This window comes from Parasteatoda tepidariorum, chromosome 4 (genome assembly GCF_043381705.1).
Source record: "Parasteatoda tepidariorum isolate YZ-2023 chromosome 4, CAS_Ptep_4.0, whole genome shotgun sequence".
Classification (NCBI taxonomy): domain Eukaryota; kingdom Metazoa; phylum Arthropoda; class Arachnida; order Araneae; family Theridiidae; genus Parasteatoda; species Parasteatoda tepidariorum.
Genome location: NC_092207.1, coordinates 25,792,773 through 25,814,463, shown reverse-complemented (window position 1 = coordinate 25,814,463; position 21,691 = coordinate 25,792,773). Strand labels below are relative to the sequence as shown.

General features: G+C 28.8%; 1 protein-coding gene across 3 annotated transcripts; it reads right to left on the bottom strand.

Annotated features, from left to right (window-relative positions):
* Positions 1-3,199: 3,199 nt before the first annotated feature.
* LOC107453847 (solute carrier family 52, riboflavin transporter, member 3-A) lies at positions 3,200-19,387 on the bottom strand. Of its 3 annotated transcripts, none has more exons than XM_043047720.2 (6): positions 18,971-19,387; positions 13,562-13,801; positions 11,698-12,177; positions 6,151-6,369; positions 4,400-4,630; positions 3,200-3,707 (listed from the first exon to the last, which is right to left on the bottom strand). In XM_043047720.2, the coding sequence occupies exons 1-6, from the start codon at positions 19,070-19,072 to the stop codon at positions 3,507-3,509; spliced, it is 1,473 nt and encodes a 490-aa protein (XP_042903654.1). In that variant the 5' UTR covers positions 19,073-19,387; the 3' UTR covers positions 3,200-3,506. The 3 variants fall into 3 exon arrangements, with proteins under 3 accessions (XP_042903654.1, XP_042903656.1, XP_042903655.1); XM_043047722.2 differs by lacking the exon at positions 18,971-19,387 and adding an exon at positions 16,261-16,770; XM_043047721.2 differs by lacking the exon at positions 18,971-19,387 and adding an exon at positions 15,831-15,967.
* Between the last annotated feature and the right edge of the window lie 2,304 nt (positions 19,388-21,691).

Sequence of the window (21,691 nt, the reverse complement as noted above, 5' to 3'; positions counted from 1 at the left end):
CTGTTTTAGTATTTACAGGAATGCTAGTGGAGGCAACATAAGAACACGCATGCATAAATTCATGATTCACATTTAATACGAAAAAATTTCAATAACTTCAATGTAAAACTTCAATTGTTGTTTGTTTTATGTAATGAACATTTAAGAAAAAAATTATTTTTATGCAAAAAATTTGATCCTCTGGCATTCCTGGTTCTTGTTATAATTTTATTTATATTTAATTTTTTAAAATGCTTCTTTTTTTAGCAATTTATGATTATTTAATTTTTATTGTTTTAATTAGATTAAGGTGAGATGGTCGGTACTATTGCTCTAATGTTGACACGCATCTAAATTTAAAATCGTTTTCAAAGTAATTAGAAAAAGTTACATAAAATAAACTTCTATTGTATTTTAATAAAAATTAATGTGCTATCTAAATAAATCTGCATTAGATATATCTACTAAAATATGCAATAATTTTTAAGTGTAATTGGAGAATTTACTTAATTTTCATGAATACATTTGTATGCCTGCATTATATAATAATACAAATAATAAATATTAAAATTCTTAAAATACTGTTAAAATAATAAAATTACATAACTTTAGAAAATTTCATGAGCATGTTTGCAACTGTTCCTGAAATGTTACGTACTATCCTAATTTCATTGTTACTTTTTATTTTCTGTATTTTAGTTTAACTCTTTATTAAAAAGTAGTCTCTAACTTTTACTAGTTTGGAAGAGAAAAAATAAATAAAAATGATGAAATTTTTCTCGCTTTTAATTTCTGTACTTTTTATCTTTGAATTTTGCTTTAATTTCTATTCGTTCTTATCTAGTCAGTAAACAAGAACTTAATCGATAAACTTCTTGTTTAAAAATGAAAGTTATATACAATTTTGAATATTATATACATATCTATGCATGAACACTTAAGTAAAGCTTATGTTCAAACATTTAAATATGTTTAGATTATAAATACAACTGGGCACTATAAAGATAAAAACAATTCATTAATTAAATCTTAAATAGAGAAAATAATTAGTTATTACATAAATTAAGAGGAGTCATTACTTGATTTAATATTATTTGTAAAAATTATTAATAAGAAATGGGACTGCCAAAGTCAATCTTAAGACATGGCCTTACAAAAAAAAGCATCTTAATCAGGGAATTAATCTTTAGGGGAACGTATTGTGTCTTCAAACTCCTTGGGAAAGAGATAATTTCTTGAACCTAATGACAGTATTAACATTATTTTTTATTACCAATGATAACAGTTTTTTTCCCATGGTTTCTAAGCGGTAAACTTAACTGGGAGAAAAAAAAGACCTGAACTTCATTCCCTTGTTAAATATATAGTGTTTCCATAGTGATGTTTATAATATTCTTCCTCTGAGTTCTTCAAATATTGCAATAAGTACTTTTTTTCGTCATCTTCTGAGAGAGAAGAAATACTAAAATGTTTCCAAAACTGCTTCAACAAGTATTTATCCCTTTTTTTACATACCAACTATATTGTGCTTTATTATTAATACAATAACAATGATATGATATTCTTATACCTACTATTTGAATTTTTACACAAAACTAGAAAAGAAAACTCTAATGATTTGCCCTACAAGATATTTACAATGTAAACAGGGCGTTCAGACCCATTTTACTATTTATTTTTAGAGTCTTTAATCAAAAATGAAGACAAAAAAATCTGCACATTGGGGTCACAAGAGAGAAAAAAACAAAAGCTCTGTCGAAATTCTGACAAATCTTAGTTGACAGAAATGATTGTACTCCGGAAAAAAAATTCGAAATTCCTAATTTTCCGCTAACCGCGATCCGGAAGTTTCCAGAAACCCAAGGTTTAGAAGTTTCAAGAAATCGATCACATTTATGTCTAAAAATTCTTATATATTTTATTTAGAAATATTCGAACTAGAGTTTATACTTGGCATCTCTTTCATTTGTAAATATTTTTTTTCTTTTAGAATAATAAATGTGATTCGACATAAAAGTAAACTTATGCATAATTGTTCATTTAAATTATACTGCATAAAATTTATTTAGAATTTCATGTTTTTAAAATATAAATGATTTAAATTTATGAGAACATCAATTTTTTGAAATGTGCGTTATTAATAATTTTACTCGAGAAATTTTCAGGATTTTTTCGTTGGGCTCACAATCACCCCTGAGTTGAGGAAGGCAAGTGTTATAAACACCAGAACAGAAATTATTGTTTGTGGAAACAGAAAGGATTTTAAAAAAAATTATTAAAAAAAGCCTTGATGTTTCCAACTACCATGTAATCAAATCTGTTTTGGTAGTTTTTACACATGATTTCTTTAACTTTGATTCATCAAATAACGATAGTTTTTTTTTCCTTGCATAAATATAAATTTACAAATTCCAATGTGCAAACTTTTTGTCTTCATTTTTGATTAGGATTCCAAGAATGCATATATTAAAGGTGGTCCCTATACATAATAAAATTTAAAGAGAAAAATTTGCATCTTATATACAAGTTATTAAAAAAAACAATCACTTTTGAAAATTTGAAAAAATATTTATTAATGAATTTAATAATATTTTGAATTGTTTTTTGTTTTTTTAAATTTAGAATATCTAAAAATTATTAGTTGTGTTTAAAAAAATTTCATTATTTTTTTAAAAGAATCTTAAAATTAAATATTACACTTAAAAGGAAAATTTTAAACTTACAGTTATTAACTGTATGGAAACAAAATAGATTCCTCATATAGCTTGAAAGTTTTGTTTGTTAAATGTTCATTTAACAAATGACCAATTATGGTAAACAGAAGAAATTTTAAGGTAGTATCCTTCTTGAAATTGTTCGGTTTTTGGCATTAATGCTCGTCTTTGAAGACCAAAATATTTTTGCAATGCTGCTATTCAAATTGGAAAACAAATTTTAAACTTATTCAACTCAGTTTAATTTGTTAAAATTTTGTATAGCTGGAAAAATAATACCGTTTTCAAAAAGCATTTCTTTATGATCTATCAAAATAAGCTGGCATTTTGCAACAAAAATTTGCTATGGATGTTATCAAAGTTTGTTTCCATACAGATAACAGTCATGAGTCAAAACTTTTTTAAAGGATTGTATAAATGTTTTTCTCTGAGCTACAAAGTTCAAAAAATAAACGATATTTAGAAATAACTTTTTCTTAAATACATTACTAAACATTTATGAAAGATATTTTCATAACCGCTTTATTTTTTATATTTCTCAAGCGCGAAAAGTAATACTATACAAGCTGTGCAAGTTTTCAACATTTTTACCAACATCCTCAACGTAAAAGACAACGAATGTCAAAATAATATCACAAAGCTCAATATGTACTTCAACCTCAATTTATAAATCAAAAATACTCAGAATATCAGTTCCTGTTGCGATCTTTACTGGTTTGGTGGTTTCTGACTAATGATCCTTCAAATCCTTTAGTTTATATGCTTCTTAATGAAGTCCGTTTTGGGTGTTCTGTCTACCCTGAACTTATTACATCAACTACATGGGTCATATGATTTGAAGAGTGTTGTGTATTGCACCAAACTAAATGTCACAAGAGCGCCCACTGCAGATCCTATTTGTGTCATTACACCGCATCGGTACAGAGCAACTTGTCCTCCTGCACGTCGAAGAATTGAAGCTATACATGCTTTTGTATAAGCAACTGATCCTGAAACCATTATCCAAGCAGTTACCTGAAAAATAATGCATACTTTAAAATGTATTCAGCAAATCCTTTATTGAACTGTGGTACTTCAATTTATGTAGATGTTTATGCTGAAACATTTTTTTCAACTTAAAAATGGGAGTGATTAAAATAGGAAAGCTTCAATGCGATCAGCTGAGCCATAACATGAATTCATCTTTCAAGAATTTTAATGTTTGTGATATTTTAATTTTGTTTGTCATACTAAACTAAAGTAACCAGATCTCCCTTGAAGAAGTTTTAATGTTTGTGTTCAAACGTGTAATATTAATTTACAAGCAACTGATTTATTTTCAGAGTTATCTAACTCGCCTTCAATTTACATGTTTGATAAACTGAGGAGAGTTATTAATACAATTCAGTACTTGCAACTCAAGAAGAAGTGATTTACAAGCAACTGATTTTATTTCAGAGTTATCTAACTCGCCTTCAATTTACATGTTTGATAAACTGAGGATGGTTATTGCTTGTAACTCGAGAAGATGTCAAGTGATTATGCCTAACCATGTGGTTTGAATCAGATTTAATTGGATACCTGTAAGCGACGTCACGTATGTTTGTCGGACCTTATCGGCTTCTGAATCGACATCTACCACGATTTACCTACGATGACGTCCCTTGCAAGCATCCAGTTCTGAAGTTATTGAGATTAACTATAAAAGGCACGAACAAAATATTTACCACTAGATAAGCTCCGAAGGCAACGTGGACAAAAGGTGGCTCTGGGCTCGTGAGGGCTGTTGTTAAAATATATCCTGCCCAAGCACTTGCATAGATTGCTACTCCAGTAACTGACCACACTTTTGTGACTGGTAGAAACATGGCAAGGAAACAGCAGAGAGGATTGGCGATATTGGACAGAGTGACAGTCAGATGAAATGCAACACTTCCATACGGTAAACAGGAGTAAGTCTGGAAAATACAAAGATATCTTAAAACATTAATACATTCTAATTGTTATTGAATTTTATATCAGTTTTTCAATTTCAGAAATCTTAAACTTCACTTTCTAGGACTACTGTTTCTTAACAATATTGCTTAGAATGATTTTTGGCAAAACTACCGTTTTAATATTTAATGTCGTTTATATTAAAGGCCGCCCCCTTTAAAATTAAATTGGCATTAGAGAAATTGACTATTTAATAAATTCATAATACTAACTAGCTATTTTTCTTTTTGAATTTTGATGAAACAATGTGTGCTTGCGGCTCATACTCTACCTCTTATTTTGAATGTTTTTTAGTTTCAGGTTGATAAAGATCGTAGGTTCATCGTACATCAAAGCAGTTTCCAAAACAACCCAAGAATTAATTTGTAAAGTTTTTATATTTTCTCTAGAACTTTGCCTCTTTTCACACTTTTAAACAATTATTAGCGATAGCAGCAACCCTTTTGACATAATTTTTTTTATGCAAACGTTCGTGCAAAATTAAATGCACTTAATCATTTGCATTCATATTTCCCTGCATTTTTAATCTTCTCTCAGACATTAAAATCGTTATTTTCTAGGATTTCGGGCCAACCTTAAGAGATCAGCATCCTTTCTAGACATATTACCTCTTTCAAAATTTTTAATTTACCTGTAAATTGTTTGTATTACTGAAGTTTATAGTGTAGCTAAACTTTAGATTCTTGCACCGTTTTCCTTTAGAAATAAAGTTTCATTTCCACGAGTTATTTTTCTTCATTCAGTTAAAAATAAATTAAAAAATCCTTGCAATTACCTTTGAAAAATCTAAATTTAGTAAAAAGAAGAAACTATGTGATCCGTAAAAGACACATTCATATATTCGCTGACAGAATAAAAATAAAAAAACTATTAGACTTTAATTTCACACAAAATAAATAAACATCTCTCGTAACTATTTTACTCTATGAATACGATGATGATATGTTTATCTGTAAAGATAAACAAGTTTTTTTTTTTAAATTTTATTTCCAATGGCAGATTATAGACAGTAACAGCATACATAAACATCGAATAAAAATAAGAACAGAAACAAAAGATGCTGCAACAAAGTCTATTAATCAATGTCTCTAGCTTCCCAATAGCGTTCAGTGATGGAATTCTTGCAAAGTGCAGAGCAGCGGAGGAGGTGCGTGGAGTCCATGTCCTCACCAGAACTGCAAAGAGTGCATACCGGGGAAGGAACGATACCAAATCTAGACAGATGCTTCCGCAGACAGTCATGACCGGTGGCCAAGCGGAATTCAGCCACCGCTCTTCGTCTTGGGCCATTTCGCAAATTTAGGATGGTAGCCCTCCAAGACTTAGTAGAAGTACGGTCGATAAATTCTTCATGAGCACAGGTCTTAAAGCTCCTCTTAAAAAGCTGTTTGATGGAACAGAAGGGCATAATGTGCGCAGAAGTGTGAATAATTAAAGCCCCCTTTTTGCTAAGTAATAGTTAAGATTGATAATAGTTAAGTACCTGAATGGATAGTAGTACTCCGTTAAACATAGTGGATATGAATGCTTGTACAAATAAAATTACAGCATATTGAAAAGTAGTTAAAAGAGGTTTTCCTAGCAGATGTTGTTCTGCAGAAGCTGACTTTTCTAGACTTGTACTAAAATCCTTTTCAATCGAGCTCTGGAAATTTTCTGCAATGGCGGGATTTGAAGGCAGCGAGAGTGGAAGAAAACTAACCTGTAAGAAAAATATTTCAATGATTTTTTTATAGGAAATTATGTATGGTATAGTAGTGTGGTTGCCAAGTGGCGGGCCACATCCGGCCCGAGAAGCCTTTTTTTTCGTGGCTCGCAAACTAAAATATATAAGTTGTCATTTTTTTTAGGACAATTTTCGTAAAAAACCTATATGGGTTTGAAGTACTTTTCTTTCGTTTAAAAAAAAAAAACCCTAATTTCTTCGTTTCTGTGAAATTTAACATTCCAACGCACAGTGGGCCAGCATCCAAGGTTTCGTGGCCAAAATTAGTATTTCGATAAAATTTGTTTCAAAATTTGGTTTTTTTTTTTAGGGTTTTCATGTGCAGGTAAATTGAATTCATAGTTGATATTTTGAAATACACTAAAAATACCAACAAAAAAAAAAGAAAACAAGATGGCGGCTTAATTATAGCGAGCAACAAAATATATATATAGTACATTTAAATAATTAAATATAGCAATAAAAGTATAATAATTTTCGTAATTTTATATAAAAAATGATAAGCAAATTATATTTCCGAAGTAATATTACAAAATAACGCAAAAACATGGAAAAAAAACATAATTTTTGTTTTTCGGTATATTTAGTCCACCTTTGCAAAATGGGGNTCCATACCAAAGTTCATTTATTTATATTCAGTATTTTTTTTAGATATTTGGGAAAATGTCTTCCATCTCTTAATTTTGTCCACCAGTGTATATAATTGAAACAGGATGCATAGCGTTTTTAAAAAGTGCTTATTTTTGTTTTTTAAAAGCCCTTAAAGGTGCTTATTTCATGGGGTGTTTTTAAAAAGTGCTTAATTTTTCCTTTTTCAAAATGAGATTTTTCCTTTACCATCTTGATTTTCGCAACGAATTATGCAAAAATACACAGTTCACATTGTTTTATTCAACATTTTCACAATTAATTCACCCCCAATCTATCGGCTTATTGTCAGTCCGTAGCGTATGAAAACGCCCATTCGCATGTTTCAAAATTTCATGAATTTGACAATTGTCAAAAACAATGCCAAATGTTTTTTTTTTTTTTTGACATGATGGTTAAAACAAGATAAAACCGTCAATTGTCAAAAACTTTCCAACCCTGCCTAATTATGATATCTTTTTAAAGTGCTTAAAAATATTTTTTAAGTGCTTGAAAGGTGCTTATTTTCTGTTGAATAATTTGGCTAAGCACCCTGTGAAAATACAAAATTTGTTTCAAAAAATTAAAATTATTAAAAAACTAATCGCGATAATAATTAGACTTCCATCTTTAATAAAATTTTCAGATTGTCTATAATTTATATGAAGGAAGACTAACTAATAAAGGGCAATTTATTTATAAACATATTGATAAATTAATAGTGTTACGATATTACCGGAAGTGCATTTATAAAAATAAATATGTTTTCAATTTTGATCACAACAAATAAAACATTTGATAATATTTGCTGTTTAACCAGTAGTAGATGATAAGATCCTATCTTTTATTTTGGAACAAAAACTGGATAACTAGTTGCACGTGTTTCTGTTTCATCATTTAGTAAAGCTAATAAAAACATAGTTATTAGTAACTTGGCCTAACGCACATTTTCAGATTTTAAGAATTCAGCTTTTATCTGTTGTAAAAATTGATAAAATTACTTAAAATACTTTCCGATGTTTGAAAATCACGGTCAAATTCTATAAGGTTTGAAGGATTCCCGATCAAGCCTATCTGACAATTTTTTGGAAAAAGTGGAGGTTTCATTTTGCCGTTTTAAAAATGAAAAATTTGAAATAATTAAACACTAGCAATTTATTTTATTTTTAATGCATATACAATTCATTTTATTCTTTTAATTATTTTTTTTACTTCATATGTTAATCAACTGATTACTTCCTCTATATTGGAAAATGTTCGATCAATAAATTGTTTTTATCTTTATAATGTCCAGTTTGATTTATAATCTCGTAATATATCTAATATAATACGAGGTTTTAAATCCAATATATATATCGAGATTATAAATCCTAGAATTTAGACCCCTTAAGTGTGAATTTTATTTTTTGCGTATTTCGTCATATCTCTAGAACTTTTTAAGCAAATTGAAACATTTTTGCACACAATTATAAAATTCGTTTATCCAAAGATAATCCCATGCAAAATATAACTTTTAGTAAATATTTATTTTTTTCTTTATTAATGATTGAAAAAATTTGAATTGTAAGGTATGCAATTTTTTAGAGAATGTGTAATTTTATATGACAAAATTTGAGCGAAATCCGTTAAAAAGTTCCTGACAAATTGAATTTTAAAAATAGGGTTTCTTTAAAATTCGATTTTTAGGAATTATTAGACCGATTTCGCTCAAAATTTGTAATATGCCATGCAAAATTGCATTCTTTTAAATGATGTAAAAATTTGTATACTTTACAATTTAAAATGTTTTCGACTGTTATTAAATAAAATAATTAAAAATAATAAATATTTATTAAAAGCTGTTTTTTGCATGGAATTATATTTGGATAAAGAAATTTCATAACTTTTGGGAAGTTTTCAATTCGTTTTAAAAGTTCTCGAACTATGGCGAAATACGCAAAAAGTGAAATTAACATTTAGGGGTCCAAACTTGAATCTCTCTCCTGAACAAACTATTGCGAACATATTTTCCAGATTGCGGCTATCCCCTATACTATGGTGTCATAAATCTAAGATTGTCCAATGAAAGGTACGTTTGTTCAGTGAAAGTACGTTTTTGTGTCTGATTTAATAACTTAAAATATCGTCTCCACTAATTAGCATATTTGAGGAAGCTCCCTCAAACCATTAAGATTTAGTCCTAGAGCGTGTAATTTCAATCATTAGATTTAAAGTTATTCAGGGTTGCCTGTGTTTTTTNATTTTTTTTTTTTTTTTTGGTAAATACAGAAAAAAAATACTTCCTCATTCATTATTTTGCACATTGTACATTAATAATATAAATATTTTTATTTGGTAAGAACTATTTGGTAGTTTTTAATGTTAAAGTAGTTGGCTACAGAATGAAATTTCCATTCGAGGAATGCAAATAGGTAGAACTGCCTTTTCTTTTTTTTCATAAGCCACTCATATAAATAGACCACCATATACACCACTATGATTTTGTCTTGGGCATTAATGGGTTAGGTAAAATTGTTTGAAAAATAACCAACAGGGTGCGTAGCCGGATTTTTCAACAAAAAATAAGCACCTTTTAAGTACTTTTTAAACACTCAAAAAATATTTTTAATCATTTTCCAAAAAAAGAATCATAATTAGGAACTGTGCTGTAATAAAAAAAATTTTTCTTCGATCGTTTAAAGTTCTTAATTTATGAACATAGCATTTTCAAAAACATTACATAATCATGATAAAAACAACTAGTTTCTGATAAATATTGCAGAGAAAATTGTGAAAATCATGCATTTTTTGCAATTTAGAACAACAATCGATACATCAAAGATAAAATCTCTTTCTAAAAGATAGAAAACTAAGCACTTTTTACAAACCCCGAATAAAAAAAGCACTTATAAGGACTTTTAAAAAACGTAAATCAAAATTAAGCACGTTTTAAAAACGCTAAGCATCCTGAACCAATATAATTTATGAAAATAGTTATTATTGTACTTTCATTCGATTTTTTAAAATTTACTTTAATACCGAGTAAGTTAAATTGGATTTCAGGAACTAAAGACCGTTTTAAAAGGAAAACAGGGTTGATAGTTAAGAGTTTTTCGCCAACTTAATTTCCCGAGAACTTTATTTTCAGATAAAAATGCGTAACTGGTGAAAAGCAGATATTTAAAATAGTTAAACCTTGGCATTCTAAATTGAGTCACAGTAGTTAATCTCTTAGAATTTTTTTACAAAACAGAAGAGGGTGGAAAAGAATGTCGAATTCAAATTGTATTAATTATAGATAGCATATAAAAAGGTTTTCTATATGATGTTGTTGTTGTGGGGAAGCTTAACAGATTATGCTTAATAGATTATATCTATTAAGCATGTTCCATTAATGATTTCCTATTTAATGCGTGATAACATTTTTATCTGATTAATAAATTATAATTCAGATATAAATTCTAATTTTGGAAAGTTGCGCTTGTTAGGGAAACAAATATCTGAGTTTTGGAGTTTAAATTACATAAGAATTATGAAAAAGTGCGATTCCGTTTTTCGAGATTTTATATGCTTGATTATGGTGTGATAAGCCCAATTTAGATAACTTTCCTATAGATAATTTTGGAAACTTCGTTAGTTATTAGCATATTATAAATTCGTAAATTATTAGCAAATTATTAAGTTGCGCATTGTATGTTTTTTTTTTCGTTTTTTAAAGTTTTGGCTTTTTTTTTTTTTTTTTTATTATTATTATTATTATTTCGTTTCCATAGTTACTAAGTTTATCATTTAACAGTCAGTTTTTGGTGTTTTATTTAATGATAAACTTAAACTTTGGAATATATAATTTATAAGTGCAAATAGGAAACTGTAACTGAACAAATTGAAGATAAAAAGATTTGTATAAATTGATGCAGTATTAAATTAAAATAATTAGATGAGATTAGAATTTGGTATTTTTCAGTTTATAAGTTTTCGCATCAAAGAAAACATTTCAGTTTAATTAAACATGACCTAAATTAATACAAAATAATGAAAACAGTATTTAAAATAACTTTAAAAATTCGGTATCAAGTGGTTAAGTGAGAAACTTTATACGTATCGTAAAGGAAGGAAAATTAGATAAAAAACATCAAAGCATGTTTGAGTGCCTGAGCAAACTAGGATGAGAGGAAAGGTGCCTGTTAGAAGCACCTTCATGTTTCAACCAGAAAATCATAGTAGTTTTGATGTTTTCGTTCAGTTTTTAAGACACACCTTTCTCAATATTGATTCGTCCTATGTTCATGCCGTTTTTGTTTGCTGTTGACGTTTGTGTTAAAACGTGCTCTGGACTCACTATGTTTGGCTTCTTTATCAAATAGTTAGCAATAACAGATCTCAACTTTAATACACCTCATGTGCATTATTGATCAATATCACATCACACAAAGAATAACATCATGACACAAAAACACTAGAATTTAAGTTTATTAAAATGCCTTGTAAAGGAGTTGAGTATAAAATAAGTAAATAACTGAATACTTAACTGATGAAATCCCATATTGTTCTAATTATCCTATCTGAACTATTTGTATTTTGATTTCAAATGTAGATGAATTTATTTTTTTGCTGCGGGGTTAAAATGATGTTTTTAAATTGGAAAGTTATTCTCGACTAGGCACTATTAATATCTCTATTATAAATATTTCAACTTACTCTTTCTCTTTTAGCAGCTGGTAAATGGTTGAGCAGTATAAAAGCTAGCCAACTAATTAACATTTGCCCACAGAGAACGCCGAAAAAGATATTGGCTGAAAACCTTGGCGGTGGATAGAATGCTTCAATGCTGTATTCTGTCAAATTCCCGAATTCAGTCTCCGTTGTTTTTGAGATATTTCTACATTCCGCATAGCCACCAACACCTTGTGCCAAGGCTAAGATGCCTGGAACTGGACCACTCAATCCTGATCCTACCAAATAAGATATGACGTATTGTTCCTTGAAATGAGCAATAAATGGTAGATACAGAAGGGAAGACGTGCAATCCACAAAGGCCAAGAAGAAGGTTAGTATGAATAAGGATGTACTGTGCCAGGCTCCAAAAATGAAAGTGGTTTGGTCCCAAAAGAGGCTTAACAAAACACACGCAACTATGACAAGGGCTAGCGAAGCGTGTATTATTGGTATTTCTAGTACCTAAAACAAAGGAAGAAACTGTCAGGCTTTTTAAGTTGAAAAATATAAGTTTTAAATCGAATAGCTATTAAAAATATCATAAATCTATTTCTTTTTTCTACAAAAAAAAAGCTAGTTAATAAGCGGAAGTTGGATGATGATAGTTATGGATAAGTTATACTTCCGCTGTATTAAAATGATTGTCTTAGATACTTTCTTAATACTTTCATATTGCTGATTTCAAATCTGCAATCGGTTTCTCCTACAAGATTTTTTTACGTGACATTTTTTGTCAAAATGTACAAGTTTGAAAACGTTATATATAACAGGGAGTCGCGTAAACGTTGCAGTAAACTTCTAGCAGAGTTCGAGCACATCATCAGGATTTTTTATGTGGCATTTTTTGTCTATTTTTTGTCAAAATGTACAAGTTTAAAAACGTTATACATAACAGGGAGTCTCGTAAACGTTGCAGAAAACTTCTAGCAAAGTTCGATCACATCATCAGGATCAAAATTGCATAGAAAACCATGCCCGGGATTGTCGTTATACGCCTCTAAGGGGTGCATCCACATTATGTACTATTTCTTCGCGTGCCTCTGAATCGGTCATAATCTAAGGTATTCATAGAAAAGCTCTCCGATCCGCATTTGACGATAATTCCAAGCAATTTTAAAATCACCTAGAAGTTCGTCCTAACATTTGCGCCACTCCCTATTATACATATAACGTTTTTAAACTTGTACATTTCGACAAAAAATAGATTAAAAATGTCATTTTTAAAAAAAAATTTGCAACTTTAGAGGAAAACTTATTTCAGATTAGAAATTCACACACCTGAATTAGGCAAGATCAAGTATTTGTACAATATAAATGCAACAAAAAATTTGTTCCCCATAGTAATCCTTTTTTTCTAACAGTACATAAAAATAAACAAAAGTACAGTCAAGTAATTACTGTTAGTTTTACTGTTAGTATTGATAAATATTACTTTTAAATACGTATAATAATTACATAATAAATATGTCTTTTCTGATGATGTCTTTTCTTAAAAAAATAAAATAATGTTGACGAAATTGCCTTTTTTTCTTCCGCTTTCAAACTTATGATTCTAACTATCTTAATAACTTTTATTCGAATATTCACGCATGCCAATAAAGAGAGATTTTAGACATAATGAGAAAATGAGACCTGTTCTTAACGTTCTAAAATGACAAAAATACATATTTTTGTTTTTGTTTATGAAGATTTGGTTTTTAGATTGTGATCTTCAAACTGGAATTTTTTATTGACTTATATTTCAATAATTTTTAAAAAAAAAATATTCTAAATCAACGAATTATTTTCGGTTCAGAAAGTCAATAATGTTTTACTAAAATAAATAAATAAATTTCAAAGTAATTACCTTTTGAGACCAAATTTTACGTGCTGCACTGAAAAGAATAGGCCCTAAATTCGCAACTTGGGTTGTGATTATTATGTAAGATGCCAACTTCCAATGTTCAGGTAATGTATTGACCAATATGGGCAGTTCCACCCATAGACCATTTACAGCCACCCATGAACTCACACCAAAAAGAATGATAAGCAAGTCTACGACGCAGCTTCTTTGAGTTGGTTTCTTTTCTGAACCCATAGGACTCACCTAAAACATTAAATAAAAAAATTTCTTAAAATAAATTGAGAATTTTTAGTATGGTTTTTAAATCCCATTGGAATATAAATGAATCGTTAAATGTTCGCTGTCATTTTTATGACGATTTTCTTAAATAACGCTGTACTAATCAAATTTCTCGGTTAATTTGGTTTTAGAATTTTATTAACTTATCTATTTTTGTGATATATATTGTGTTTCGTAAGAGCCGTCTTCGATATATATTTTTAAATATCCGGTAAAAAACTTTAAAAAAATATATATGATTTTTTTTTTGAGGTTCAGATAAGCAGAAGAGGGATGGATTTAAATTATCAAAAACCAGTTTATTTGCCTTATGTTAGGAACAACTTTTAACCCCTTGACACAAAATTTTTACTAAACATATTTTTCATGCTTTTTTTTAATTACTTTGTATTAATGTAGGTCAAAATAAATTTAAATATTATTTTTAGCATTTTAATAATTTATGGTTATAAAATACAGCAAGAAACACACGTGTTTTTAACTGCGTTTAAGGCACATGACTCGCATAACAAGACACGACTCGCTTCCAAACAAGAATTTTTCAAATTTGCACTTTTTGGCAGATATTTAATATCTAAGACACAATTATTCATCATTGAAATTTCTTTCATTTACAAAATCAGTTAATACATTTTTAAATATGAACTTTTAAAAAAAAAAAATTCACACTACTTTTTTTTTAATTTTATATTTTAGAACAAATATAATTTCGATAATATAACATATTTTTTGTAACTATTTGACTGTTTTTTTACAATTAAAAAATACCAAAATATATTTCTGCTTGTAAGTGGGTACTTGCACTTCAAGAAGAAAACCTCCCATACCCACACATGTGACCTATCACTTCAGCTCCAGCTTATCCTTATCAGCAAAGTGGCGCATTAAAATTGAGCTAAGTTTTTCTACATAAGTTAGAATGTTAATTAACTATAAGTTAATTAAATACAGTGCCGTATCGCGCATCGAATTAGTTGAAATATAATTCTTTCTCGTCTGCTTCCTTTAGTTAACTTAGATTTCTTATTTGTTTATGTATATTATTGTAACCGTGATATATTTTTGTTTTGTGTATTTGGCAACTTTGAAGCATAATTAGTTTATTTATGTTCCACATGGTTTCATGTCTGTCTTTGTGTTAAGTCTCTATGTAAATATATAATGAAAGAATCGAAATCTTTGAGAAAGAATCCTTGTGAAAAGAATTTAGAATGTGTCACTTAAGAGAACTGATATTTGACTGGCTTGACTTACTCGAAATAGAATGGAAAGAACAATTGCTTGCGTAAACAAATGCCACGTTTCAACAACCAATTAGGATCGAGATACCCACACTACGTCACTTGCAGGCATGCCATTAGTGTATCAGAAAAAGAAATATATAATAAAAACATCTGTGTCAAAGGGTCAAGAGTCGCCCTCAAATAAATTGGTTTTAGGTGCTTTTAATGTCTCCTTTGCTCTTAACCTCAATAGTGTTAGGTGTGAGTCAGAAAATATATTTTTTTCCACACTTAAATGCATGGCCTTTAATGTGCTCAAGTTTTTTACATCATTTTTAAAAATAATCAAAATTCAAAAGTTTAAAATGTTGAAAATGGTTATTATGGAACACTCTGTAACTTTAAAAACAGTAATTTTTGTCATGAGAAGTCTTGGAAATTAAACATGAAAGCTGAATCAAAAATATTCTTTACTATAAATGAATCATACCATAGCTTTTTACGACAATAATCGCTAGGAACAGTGAATGTTTAAAACAGGTTCTGAAATTAGCGAAAGTAATATCTGTAAAAGATAGTGTCTGTTTATTTTTCACGGAAAGGTATATAAAGAAATTTTGCATAGCTTTACGATTTCCCGTAAATCTAATTTTAACGTTATTAGAACTTTACAGCGATGCACCTATAAATTACATAATCAATGAGATCCTTATATTACCAAATAATTTTTTTTCGAATAACCTTAATAATAAAAAATAAATTGTAAATACCGTTACTGCAGGTTCATCTGTCATGATATCTTCGTAATATCATAAAATATTTTGAAAATTAAAATAACAAGCGAAAAGTTAGTCTCCACTCCAAAATGACAATAATGTAGAGTGGCGGTCTAATAATAATGTAGAAAAGTGTAAACAGGAAACCAATAGAAGATATCAAAACAAATAATGTTTGTTACATAAGCTACATTCTAAAGGAGTAAAAAGTAAACATTATTCTGAACGTGATCTTACGTCAACAAAAACTATCTCCGATAACGACGCTTCAATTTGTTAAAGCCAGTGCAAAACCTGAGATTTAATATTTAATCAAAGAGTATATAAAAATAGATTTAAATTTAATATTCTTCATTAATTGAACTCTGAGATCAAAATATATATAAAAAGAAAAATATAAAGAACAAAATAAACGTTTTCTTACTTTGTATCAAACCAATTTTTCGGAGTCAATTCCTTTTGTCATAACATCGTAGAACAATAAAAATGGAATAAAATAAAACTATTTAATCGAAAATAGAGCAAATTTTCTTTCAGATATGACGAAATATTTGCTGTACGATGTCAGATGAAGTTTTTAACGAAAGTGAACGCTTTATTTTTGAATACATTCGTTCCGGATTGCAAACGATTTTTCAGATAAATGGTTGCGCGAAGAAAAAATTTGTTAAAAGATCAAAAAATATTATCTTATCTCTAGGGTTGATAGTTATCACCCAAATCGTGTTGAACGAACATTCACAGGATGAGGTGTGATAGTGATTTCAAAATAGACATTTAAAACGTCATGATTTCAAAACAGAAATATTTTTACCTGTATGTTATTTAAAAGGCATTTAATAAAAATTGCGAAATACGTGTAAATTAGTTCTGAAAATATGGCTACCAGCTTTCTCTATAGCAAAAAGATGAGGGATTTTCTAATAAATGCAACAATAAAAATTTTGCTGAATCAAGTTTTAACTCTTTTGTAGGATTTTTCTTTTTCCTTCTTTTCAAATAAGGATTACATTTAGTGACTTAGATTTATCTGCCATAAATTTCTTTTACATACTTGAAGCTACAATTTAAAATTTAGAAATCTCACTTAGTAACAAAGTATGAAATGTTATATTTCTTTTCTATTTGAATTATATCTGCATATATAATTCGAAACATTTTTTTTTCGATACTTTTGAACCAATAAGAAAAGCGATAATTTAACCCAAGCTTGCGCAATTTTGACTGTGCTCTGGGACATATTATTTTAACTAAAAGTTGCCGTTAGCTAAAATATAAATAACTAAAATAAAGCAAACAGTAAATGGTGGTATGCTAAAACAAATAATAAATCTAATTAAATCATTCAAGAATTTAATAAGGAATACTCCATTCCAATTAGCAAAATGCATTCTAAAATAGTATACGAAAGTACAAATAATAATTAGATTCAAATGCAGATTTCGCGGGCCACAAACTAAGTGCTGTCGAGTCGCGTCCAATCTAGGGATTGTGTGTTATATTCTCTTAATTTAACCATTTAGGGGGCTCCGCCATGATTGAAAAACAAAAACTTTAAAATTTAATAACTTCAAAATGAATTCAAAATTTTAAAAAAGATTTAAAAGTTTTCTATCTTTAGTCATTAAACAAAAAGCTGCTTCCAAAACTCTTATTATATAAGATATTACACAAAACATCTTATATAATAAGAGTATAATATATCTTATAATATATTACATAAGATATCTATTTGTATCTCATATAATATATTATACAAAAGTAAGAACAAAATTATGAAATCACTTCCATACTGGCTTATTTTTTCATACATATCAATAAAGTTTAAAACTTTTAGAAGTTTGAGGGACCAACCATAAATTACGAACTTAAAAGAGTCTTTTTGAATTTGAACTCTTTTTGTCCAAAACTATAGCAATAAGCTTGTAGCTTGTAACCATTATTTTGGTTATTATATGCAATAAATGCACAAAATATCGTAAACTTAGCTTCAATTTTCATGAAAATTTTAATGAAAAAAAATTTTTTTTGCCGAACGTTTTCTTACTATAACTGCAGAAATATTCAATAAGATAAAACAAAGTTTTTAGAATAATTTTTAATTAATGGAATTTGAAAAATTGCGCAAGAAATAAGAATTTAAAGTAATCCTTTCGTTCTACGCCTGTGTGGGAAATATTAAAAAAATATTTTTCTTCATAATTTTGTTCTGAATCGCGTTTGGTAACTAATGAAAATGTCCAATTTGAATATCGTGAAAATTTAAACAGTTTTCTAGCATTTTTTTCTCAGAAGTTTTCGTACTTTTTTTTAATTAAAGCTCTGATAAGGGGATTTCCATAAATTTCATTTTGTATAGTAAAACAACATTTAACAGCAAATGATAAAACCCTGCAATGATGATCCAGACTGCAAAATGTGATGGTATAAAGAAAGAAAGCTTGTGAGATAAAACATACTTTAATAGGGGATGATCCCATATAATGACCATTTAAAATTTAACAGTACTAAATATAAAAGAACAAAATATAATTTGTGGAAAACCCCTTACTATTCATAACTTTCTTTCAGAGTTTACAAAAATACTTGAAATAAAATAAAATCACCGGTCAAAACTATTGACCACATCAATAACATCTCCTAAATCATTTCTCTGAGAAAGTACGATAATTCATAGAAATGAAGGTGTTCAAAAAAGAACTAGCAATAAAGTAACATAAATTACATTGGAAAATTCACACTTAACTGCTATAATAATTGTTGTTTTATTATTAAAATTATTATTAGTAATAAATGAAAAAAAAAAATTTTCTTTTAAAAAAAAAAGCTCATTACTTTTACTAAGAATAAAATACCATTTAGTAAAATAACATCGCCGGTAAACAATTGTTCGCATCTAACATTTTAAAATCAGAATGTTCCTAAATCATTTCTCTGAGAAAGTACGATAATTCATAGAAATGAAGGTATTCAAAAAGAACTATAGCAATAAAGTAACATAAATTACATTGGAAAAATTCACACTTAGCTGCTATAATTATAATAATTGTTGTTTTATTACTAAAATTATTATTAGCAATAAATGAAAAACAATATTTATTTATTTATTTTCTTTTTTTAAAAAAGAGCATTACCTTTAAAAAGAATAAAATAGCATTTAGTAAATGATGATGCAGTCCAAAGGCAGTAATTTTTCTTTCCCTCTTTTCACCAGTTGCAGGAATTTTTACAACCATGTTGGTGTTTTGTTTTTAAAATAAAACCAAGTTTTTTTTCAGGTTCGAAATTACTAACTTTCAGTCTAGTAACGCAAGAACATAACACGTCGAAAATCTTATTTCCGAATAATCTCGATACAAACAATGAATATTTCACCCGACTATTTTTTAATGAACAAATTAAAAACTAACCGAGATTCGGTAAATAAAATAAAAAGTCAGTGAATTTCGAGGTGAATCTCGACAAGCATTCATAAAGTTTACCGCATTAATTAAGGAAAAGTTTGCTTTTGATAACAAATTCTTTAATCTTCCCGAGATATGCCTTTTTAAAAAAGAAAATAATAATAACCCGCACTGATATCAGTGTAAAGAAAGACAATTAAAATTGAATCAAGATTTCGATAAGAACGCTAATAGCTCCGAATATTGCTCAATTTTCTGATATAGTGAACTTTGTGAATAAAATAAACAAAATTATTAAAAAAAACTTAGTATCCCCTAACTTAAAGTGTGAAAGTTTGCATTACATGGGCAATAAGTTTTAGTTGAGTTAGGCCTTTTGTCTAATCTTCTTCTAACTTTTTATTTATTTATTTTTTAACTTCTATTGTATAAGGAGGCTAGTGAAACTAATCCCAGATAGCAAAATAAGTATTATTTTCAATCAGAAAAATCTTCTAATGTGAACCTAAAAGAGGTTGTAATACGGTTTACGTGTAAACCGTATTTCGTGTTTTTTTTAAAACTTTTATTGTATAAAGAGGCTAGTGAAACCAATCCCAGATAGCAAAATAAGGTTTATTTTCACTCAGAAAAATCTTCTAATGTGAACCTAAAAGAGGTTGTAATACGGTTTACGTGTAAACCGTATTACGTGTTTTTTTTAAAACTTTTATTGTATAAGGAGGCTAGTGAAACCAATCCCAGATAGCAAAATAAGTATTATTTTCACTCAGAAAAATCTTTTAATGTGAACCTAAAAATGGTTGTAATACGGTTTACGTGTAAACCTTAAAACAAGATCTGTGACAATCTGCTCTATTCTACGCACATTGCCCTAATCCAAAAGCTTGGAAAACAACCTTCTATATAAAAAAAAACCTTAGTAGTGTTTACATGGCAGAATTGGTGGCAATTAATAATGCTTTTCTCTGGCTCTCTAAAAAAGAATATCCAGACGCCACTATCTATACTGATTCGCTTTCCTCGTTGCAAGCCTTACAAAACCCAGTATCAAACTCAAAAATTGTCGATAACACTAAACAATTATGGCGATCTAATATACTCTGTAGTTGGGTTAGAGCTCATATAGGTACTCAAGGCAACGAGGAGGCGGATCGAGCAGCTAAGAACGCCACCGATCTCTGCCAAATTACCCTTGAGGTCCCAAGCTCCATCGCCCAAATTAAAACTCAGGTTAAATTATATAGCATGAAGCGCTGGGGGCTGGAATGGCGGAGTTCCGAGAAAGGGAGACAGACATTCAAGTTTTTTAAAGACCCGAAATTAAATAGACTACAAGCAAACTTCTATCTCAATCAATTTTTAACAGGCCACGGAGTGTTTGGAGAACACCAATATAAATTATTCCACAAAACTCCAGAATGCAATTACTGTGGTGAATATCAATCTATTGATCACTTGTTAATGAATTGTTCTCAATCCCAGACAATCCGGGGCAATAACTTTTATAATATTGGTCAACATCAATGCTATTCTAACCTGACTTGTAGAAATATCATAAAAAAGATTATTAAACAAACTTTAGAGGATGTATTGGGGGACGGTCTTTAATGTCTCGGAACTTGTTCCTTCCAGCTTGGATGTCTCTTTTTTTTTTACTACGTCTTTTATAAGCTCTTCTTCTTTTACTTGCTCCAATTTTATTGATATTTACTTTTATACTATTTAACTGGTTTTAAAGTACTGTTTTTAAATGTTTTACAATATTGTTCTTTTGTAAATTTTGCACGTTTATCTTTTAAATTGTTCTTTTAAAATATTCTTTTAATTGACACTTTTAATATTTTGCTGTTTTAAATGTTTATCACCTTACATGATTTTAGCTGCTCTACGCCCGCCATGTTCATGGGCTGTTGCCATGCCTGATGTGTATTTTATGTATTTTATGTTTGTACTGTTTTCTGGATTTTTTTTAATTTTAATAAACATTTACCCGTATGCCTCAATTAAGGGCGGGTCGGGGTAAATTCTTCCATATAAAAAAAACCTTAAATGGAGGTTGACTAAGGGTTTTCAAATGTGAAAAAAAAATATTCTAAAAAGCTAGTCTCAAGTGTGAAAATAATCTTGAATCTAGGTAATTAAAAGGTTTCTTTTCGCAAAGTCTTTTAAACTCTGTTAAAATCCGCCTTGTCATGAAATTTTTATGGACAATGCAATTTGATCCTATCACTAGTGTGACGTCAGCTAAACTGTCATTATGGACCTAAGGGGCCGTTTTACCTTACTTTTCAAAAAAAAGCTTTAAAAATTAATTTTGAATCATTTTAGGATGAAAGGTTTGAAACTGCAATATTTTTCTTTTATTGAAAAAAGATTTTTAGTACTAACATTTTCACGATAATAAAAAGGAAATTCCGACACAAAGTTACCCTAAAGTTACATGCTTTC